Genomic DNA, 8,392 nt, shown 5'->3' on the forward strand with positions numbered 1-8,392 from the left:
CACCCCGCGCCACCGCCCCCCCCCGCAAAGGTCACCTGCTGGGCCAAACAGAAGCCAGACCGCTGGTTTGCACTGGAGCTGGGAAGAAGGGTGGCAGCACACTTCTAGCTTTTGCTCGATTCCTGGTGTCCACGGTGAGCATAGACTGATTCCTGACAGCCTTCGCTCTCAGAGGACCCCTTTCTGTCACCAGTTCTAGCTGGTAGAGAGAAGGTCCTGGCATCACGGACCCGTAAGCTGAGGGCAAACATTTTTGCTGCTGTTTGATTGGCTCCTTTCCCAACTTTATCCTGTCATGAGCCAAGGTCCTAGATGATGGAGCAACACATCAGCAACCTCATCGTCCATCAGGTGACAAGTACCGAAGTGATCATGAACAAACAACTCAATTCACCATCCCATCCCTTTGAATCCGAGCCTCTCCCCAACTCCCCCCGCCTCTACCCCATATAGAAGAAAACAGAACTTGTATCCAGGAATTGGAATGAATGAGCTGCTCAGAGCATGAATGCGAAGACATTTCCATTACTTCTTTCTCCATGTTTGCAATTCCAGCCCCCTCCTCTGACATCACATGTATAAAGGGAGAGCAAAACCAGCTCTGTGGACATTAGGATCCTGCCCACCTCGGATTCCTAAACGGGATTTATGAAGACAACCAGCGTACTAGCAGGTATCATCGTTCGGGTTTCTGGGGCACCCTGACATCTTGATATACGAAGGGAGGCACAGCAATGCAGTGACCAAGAACATGAACCCCAGCTAGACAACCTGGGTTTGAATCATAGCTCCATCGCTTACCAGCTCTGTGGCCTTGAGCAAGTTACTTAAATTCTCTATGCCTTAGTTTTCTCATTGGTACAAGAGGGATAATAATAACACTTCTTCCTAAGGTTAGTGCATGGATTAAACAAGTTAGTATAGAGGAAAAATTAGGATGGTGTCGGCATGTGGTCAGTACTCTGTGTTTGCTATTATTAGTAGTAGCGGTGATGGTATCTCAAATACATACAACTAGCTGCAAAGAAACAACCACAAAAGGCACAAGAGCTCTAACTCTCCAGAAAGGTCGAGGGTTAGGAAGATGAACTTTCAGGCACAGCTCAAGGAGACTCGCCATGACCCCAGAGCAAAGGCTCAAAATGACTTGTCTATGCAAATTCTCTCTTTCCCTGGAGTTTTGCAATTAATGTTTACTCTCAAAAGCTGAAGACTCGAGAAAGATTTTTCGGGCCTGAGTTTTGCAAATCACCTCCTTGGTGACTCAGCCCTTCCCCACCCACCTGGGGCCTGTTCTGTGTACACTTGTTCTTAGGAGGGACACTGGCCTCAGGACACACCCAGGCAGGTGGTGCACCCCAAACTCAGGGAGATCTGGCTTCGTCAGGTTCTGTGCCCCCATGACACCCAGCCCCTCGTCCTGTCTTTGACTCCCTGCCCCTACGTTTCACAGGGTGGATGACCCATGGGAAGGCAGGACCTGCCCTGGTTGTGGGCGACTTCCCACGTGGCAAGCTCCGTGGAAAGGAGGCACGGTTTGCCTCCGCAGCAGACGTCAGGCTTCCCGGGAGACCTGTAGCTGCTGCAGGAGACCCACACAGAAGGCAAGGACCTCTGGGAAGTACTTCTGCTGCTCTCCCAGCTGCCACCACCTTCCAGAAGCAGGTGTGGCGTTGGACGGGAGGGTGTGGGCCTCTCACGCAAAGAGTCCAACCTCAGAGCAGCATCTCCAAAATAATTAGAGCTCCAAGCGGGCCACTGCACGGGAGTGTTTTATTTTGAGGCTTCAATTTGGGGATTGGTGTCATCATCCTGCCTGGCTCTCACTCTCTTCTTGGCCCAAGAAGTGAGTCACCCAGTCCTTAGACGGACGTCCCCAGACACAGCAAGCAGCCACCAAAGCCACAAACAGACGGGCAATCTCCCTCCTTGGGCAGACCAAACACGAGCCCTGCGGTGGGCAGCTGGCCGGCCAAACGCCCGTCTCAGCCCTGTCCTGGAGAAGGCGGCCATCACCACTGCTGTCATATACAGACAAATGATCTGTATCTTAGGTAGGCCGTCAGGCATGCTTTCATATATAGCGTGGATGTAGTAATTTCTATATTCTAGACATTCATTTCAGTTCAACAGTTACTGGTAACAATTACGGGCCAGGACTGGGATCCGGGACCACAGAAATGAATGTGGTTCGATCCCTGATGTCAGGGGGCCCGCACAGCACTGCAGAAGAGATATAAGAGAAGATCTGTCTGGTTTGGGGTTTTCCTCCAATGAGAAGCGTGAAAGTCATTAGTGCCCGTTGGCCCCAAATACGCTTATTTATCTTGATTTGCCTGTGTAGCTTTTAGGCTAATTAACTGGGGACCTATGGGAACCAGATACCTCCTTGTCAGAGGTGAAGTTGGCCACCATCCAGTGACACCAGGGATTCTCAACCGGGGGGCAACTTTAACCAACCCCCCCCCCATTGGGCCATGTCTGGAGGCAATATTGGTTGTCACACGGGGTTGGCGAGGGGGACGTTTGCACTACCAGAATCTAGTGTGTGGAAGCACAGAGATGCACAGTTAGCCATTATCCAGGAAACCCTACGCTAGACCATGAACTACTCAGGAGTGAGGAGCGTGTCCTTCTGACCATGAGCTCTCAGGACCTATCCGCTAGGTGCACCAAATAGGCAGTGAGTGCGTGAACGTGCGTTGGATATATTGTCCAGTTAATGAACTTACTCGCGAGGAGGTAAATTAGTAGCAGGGTAACAGAAATATACACACCCCTATCTCACTCCCTCTTCTTCAGATATTCAAATCCTCTCTTGTCCACACTGCCCCCACCCATCACTGATTCCCCAGCCCTCCCAGCTGTGCTTCAGCTTGGCAAGGCTGTTGGCTTTACAGCCTAAAATGGCCAGGCTGTCACTTGATGGCGCTGTCTTACGTGTGTAGAACCATAAGGTTCTTGGATAGAAGCCCCACATCTCACACACTTAATGCCCCTGTAGTACCCCACACAGCATGGGACCCACAGAGGACACATTATAAATGCTTAAGGATTGACCAGCAATACCCACATTATGTGTAGACACATGTGTTCAGATGCATATATACCTACGGGCACACCCACGCCTTGTGTGTGTCCACACCTAGCAAGCAAAAACCCTATATGTAGCTTTTCTTGGTACTTCACATATTGGGGTGATCAAAAAATGGAGAGCAGAGGAATACAGATGTTCCTCTCCAAAAGTACACATTTTCTGAACCAAATATCAATTTAATCGGACGCTAGACTGATTCACGAGTTGTATAAATGTGATTTTCATTTATGCAAAAATCCATGCAAGTTTCTGACTTCTAATCACACAAAGCCATGTACTTATTTGTAGAAAAATATATAAATATTTAGTCAAAATATACACTAGGTTTCAATTGGTAGAGTATTTGCATATTTGAAATCCTGACACTCCTGGAAAATCTGGAGTGCCCAACAACTGCGTCCATGCCAAGCCAGACTCCGCAGCCACAAACTTCCCAAACCCTTGCTGGCCAGCTTTGGGGGAGGGCCCTTTTGAAGAAAAATATCAGCTTGCTAAGGGAGTGAGAAGTGGGGTTCCAATTTAAGGTCGGAGGCACCAGCCTCCCCTGGTGATTCTAAAGAACACTTGTGTGCTTCCCATGCAAGAGGGGACACAAAGGAACTTGAGTCAGCTGCTGGCTGTGCAAACCCCCAGAATTTCTCTCTGAGGCAGAAAAGATCCCCTTTGAGAACTGCACTTTGTGTGGTGGCGTGTGCCACCTGCTTCAGTTCATTCTTTCACAAGACCCACTTCCCTTTCAGGCTCTGGGTAGAGTCAGCTAAAAAGGAGGTGCAGGGGAAACACAACGGCAGCCGGTATCTCAGCCTCCATCCCAGCCAGGGTGGATGGCTGGGGAGGCTGGCTTCGCTCCCACCACCTCCTCTCCATCAGGGAACCCCCGCCTGGAGCCGTCTGACACCCAAGGCCAAACTGAAATCTCACTTGAGTGACTGCGTTTCACCTAGAGCCCCACAATGACTGTCCATTCAAGACCCCTGAGTTTTCTAGAGAACCGTGTCAGCCCATGACCGGGGTCCTCAAGACTCTCCCTCACTGGGCACGTATGACCTGCTAAATGCTGAGGGTTTCCATTGAGCATGGGATGAGGGGGCTTCCTGGGTCATTGTACCCAGAATGCTTGCGGGGTCAGGGCCTCTGCAGGGCCCCTTTCTTAATTTCCAGGCAAAAGGCCTTGCCCTGACTTGTCTCTTAGACAAGGAACAGCCTCTCCCTTTTTTCCAAGCCTGCAAGTGAGAGCATGTCTAGAAGGGCAGCTGGACTCTGATAAGGGAATTGAATTATTCTAGAAACAAATAACTAGGTTGGCATCTCTTGACAGCTGTGGCCAGGGCTGGGGAGAGACAGGGCAGAGCAGGGCAGCTAAGAGTCCTCGGCCTGCCAGCGGGAGAGGAAAGCCACTCATACCAGGCCTTCACTGGCCTCACACAATTTCCAAAGTCCTCCAGAGGCAAGGTAATGAGTCGAAGGAACACAGGCATGGGAGTCTACCATGGGGGAGGTTAGAAAACTCCATCCCTCACTAGCTGTGTGTCCTTGAGGAAGTCACGTCCACTCCCTGAGCCTCAGTTTCTTTATCTAGAAAATGGAATGAAGAGAGCGCTAATTGTACATAGAGCTGTCATGAGGCTTACGCAGGATAACCCATTCAAAGCCCCTGGCTGAATGCCTAGCCCAGAGTCAGTGCTCAGTAAATGGTATTTCCTGGGGACTTAGGGCCCTACTTCACAGAGGAGCAGAGCATCAGGCTTTTAAAGCTGGGGTGCTCCTAACTGGGAGGGATCCAGCAACACTCCAGGAGACCCCAGACAGTATAGAGACTCTTCCCCAAGCAGCAACTTTGCTTGATTATAAGAAATATATCATTATTCTTATATTAAACTGGGTATATTGTGGAGGAAAATGCAAAATTGTAATGAGTATTTAAGACAGTATTTCAGGCATGAAACAAATGTTGCTACGTCAGTAGACCACACGCTCCCCACCCCCTGCAGGGATAGAGGTGGAGCTGTTACAGTCCTTGAGGATCAAGGTGTTTCAGAGACCTGAGGTTTGGAAAGCATCCTGCACTAACACTTGGCCTGAGAGAGCGGAAATCACCTTTCTCGCCCTTTTGGGATCTGTTTTCTCTTTGGGAAAAAGAAAGGGTTTTTCTAAATGATCTTTGGAGTCACCATCTCTGGGGTCGACGACAGTGAGTCAGAAAATATTTCTTGAATGAATGGAAGGAGATCTGTCATAAACTAAGAATTTCACGCTGCCAAGCATCCTTTCCTGCGTGGGGCAATTTGGAAAAAGAATGGAAACTTTGCCTACTGGCTGCTAGCCTCAAACACACCTACTTAGCACTGTGCCTTCGCAGGAAGTAAGATGTCCATTGTGTTTTGGGGGCACAACTGAATTCATTGATGCTAACTGACCTCAGCAGCGCTGGAGGTTTGCTTCCTTTCTTCTTCACCTGGGAAAACACAGCCAAAGCTCTAACTCCCAGAAAGAGGGGTCTTTAATGCTCAGAGGGATCAGAAGGGTGCCGGCCACCCACAAGCCCCAGAGGTCTCAGATGCACCCCTCTTTCTAAACACCAGGGGCACAATTCCCTAGCAGCGACCTCTCACCCACAGAGAAAAGGAGGCGGAGAGGTATGGAGGGCTCATTGCACTGCCCTCTACCCAGTCCTTCCTCTCTCTTCCTGCCCAGCCCGAGCCCGCTGTTAGGTCACATCTCCTTTCCAAGTCTCAGTTCCTTCCAAACAGCTTTACAAGGACACGAAAGCCCGGGTCCAGGCAGTTACGGCTACTGGCACTTTTCTGTGCTTCCTCCAAGTGACGCTGCCCAAAGGGACCACGGAAACGCAGGGCGGGAATGAGCCCACTGGTCTCGGGGAGAACTTCAAGGGTCAGGACAGTGTCAAATATTGGGGGATGGGGCCCTTTAGAAGAATCAGGGCTAAGGATGGAAGGAGTGGGGAGTCAGAATCCTCAGAATCAAAGCAGAAGATGTCACGGGAAGTAACATACAAATAAACTTCCCTAGAGGCCATGGAGACGCCAGCATGGTCTGTCTTCCCTGAGGCCAAGCTCACGGCTCTCCCTGAAATCTTTCCCGCTTCTCTGCCTTTAAAGGACTCCTCGGAGCTCCAGTTCCCTTTGGAAGCCTCCTCTAAGGCCTCTGGTCCACCACGACCCGACCCTTCCTTCCAAAAAATCCTTTCCGAGTTTGTCCATGCCATACATACAGCCTGCTGGATTCTGACTAAGCAACAGGCTAAGGGGCCTGGTTCACACGAGCACCAATCCTCTTGGCTGTGTGAACACCAGCAAGTCGCTTAACCTCTCTGAGTCCTATAAAACAGGACTAACAACACAACACGTCTCACTGGGCCCTTGTGAGGGTAAAATGAGAGAACGCATGTAGAGAATTTCGCACAGTGCCTGGCACAGCCTAACTGTACAATAAACGGTGGCTACTGCTGCCATTCCTCTTACTACTAATTATTATTATTAATTATTACTTCTTCTGTTTCAGGAATCTAAATCCTAGATCCCCACTTATCCTCAGTCTAAAGCACCCAGGTAGGACTGTGTCTTTTACTTTCTTGGTACCCCCAGAGCCGGGTTTAATAAATACTTGTTGAATGGAATTACCCATAGGTTGAGCTGTCTTAATGACCCAGCTGGTACTTCTTAAAAGAAAAGTTAATTTTGCCGGTGATAAGCAAATCAGCCATGTGATTATCTGTAGATATATAGACAAAGGAATGCTTGGAGTTCAGCCTCACCAGAACCTCTCACACACAGCCACTCCATCCACAGCCACCGAAAGGCACAGACCCTGCTGGGATGGGATATTGGCAGCCCGGCTCCAGGATCCCTGATGCCCCCCCTGGAGCCCAGGTGGCCCCTCCTGCTCTGAGGCTGACAGGCGGAATATAGGAGTCACATTACTGTCTGGATTTCCCCTAACTCACTGGCAGAAGCAGGAGGCTGCAAGGATGGAGCAGCTGGCCCAGTCATTGCCTCTCCTACTCACACTCCTTGCCCCAGGCTGGCACCTCGTGGTGACCCAGAACCTCACCACAGAGCTAGTTCAAGTTCCCACAAGCATTAAGATCGTTAGTGACCGGAGCCAACTGTAAGAGCTTTGGAACCCAGGTGCAGTGGGGGAGCCGCAGGAAGCCAGGACCCCTTTCTGGAAAGCTCACTGCCACCAGCTCTCACGCATGGCAACTGTGCCCACCTCTACGGTCACCTCGCTAACAGCCCTGTCCCTGCCCCAGCCCCTCCTCTGCCCCAGTCCCTGTCCCTGCCCTGCCCAGTTCTTCGCTGCCCGGCCACTGCCCAGCCAGGCTTCAGGCGCCCTTGGACACAGGAGCCTGTTAGTCCACACACGGGCTGCGCGCACCCAGGAATACAGTTACTTTCTGCCCTGTGCTCCTCCGGCTGCAAAGACCTCACCCACGACTGCGCGCCGGCAGCCTGCCCAGCAAACTTTTCTTCGCTCTTTCTCTTTTCCTTTCAACAAAACGGTGCTTCCCACCGACAGGCTCTCCAAGAGCTTAGCGCAAATCCTCGCCCCGCTCTCCACCAAATCCCAGCCGCTCGCCGCCCATTTGACTCCGGCCCCCCAGGGCCAACTCAGCCCGCGCGGCTGCCGGCTGGGTCCCGGCCACTCGGGCCACTCCCTCCCGCCGCCCCCGCGGGCACTCACCGATCTGCGCCAAACTCAGCTGCACGAGGCAGAGTCCCCAAGCTGCGCGCCACCAGAACGTGTCCATGGCGTCGGAACGGCCGAGAAAGCAAGCGAGTGGGGCCGGAGGGGCCGGGCGCTGGGCGGGGGGCAGCGGAGCACGGGGCGAGCAGGGCGCCCGAACCTGTCGGAGGCTGGGGTCCGGCTGGCAATGAGGGCGCCTCGGAAGTTGGGTGCAGTTTTTATTCGAGGGCTGAGAGAGTGACCTAAGAGGGAGGGAGCGAGGAAGGACACACCCAAGCGAGGGGGCTGTGACTAAGCAGCCGGCAGAAGTTTAAAGACATACCAGCTCTCCTTGGCGCTGCTCCCTCCGCCCCCGCCCCGTTCTCCTCGGAGCCGGTAAAGCGGGGGGGTGCCTGGGCGGGCGCCCGGAGGGCCGCGGGGTCCCCGTGCACCCGGGGCGCACCGGCTTTCCTCTCCCGGCGTCTGGGAGCGCAGCCTCTGGACGCAGGAGGGAATGACTGAGTCCTAAAACCTCGCGCCGTTGGGTTCAGCCTCTGGCCTCTCCTCGCCGCTAGGTTTCTCTTTGACTCTGGCTGGGGAACTCTTCTT

The 8,392-nt window shown here is 52.4% G+C and overlaps 1 protein-coding gene across 19 annotated transcripts in view; it reads right to left on the reverse strand.

Moving 5' to 3' along the window:
* CD44 (CD44 molecule (IN blood group)) overlaps window positions 1-8,042 on the reverse strand; it is an 86,738-nt gene extending 78,696 nt beyond the window's left edge. For 12 of the 19 annotated variants that reach the window (XM_027115021.1, XM_027115019.1, XM_027115017.1 and 9 more), the window contains exon 1: window positions 7,802-8,005. In XM_027115021.1, coding sequence (XP_026970822.1) covers window positions 7,802-7,868 — 67 coding nt within the window. In that variant the 5' untranslated portion in view covers window positions 7,869-8,005. Of the gene's footprint in view, window positions 1-7,801 lie in introns of all 19 variants that reach the window. The other 7 variants (XM_027115025.1, XM_027115024.1, XM_027115026.1 and 4 more) reach the window with 3 other exon arrangements.
* Between the last annotated feature and the right edge of the window lie 350 nt (window positions 8,043-8,392).

This window comes from Aethalodelphis obliquidens, unplaced genomic scaffold (assembly GCF_003676395.1).
Source record: "Aethalodelphis obliquidens isolate GAN/ISIS:26980383/991018 unplaced genomic scaffold, ASM367639v1 scaffold14, whole genome shotgun sequence".
Taxonomy (NCBI): Eukaryota; Metazoa; Chordata; class Mammalia; order Artiodactyla; family Delphinidae; genus Aethalodelphis; species Aethalodelphis obliquidens.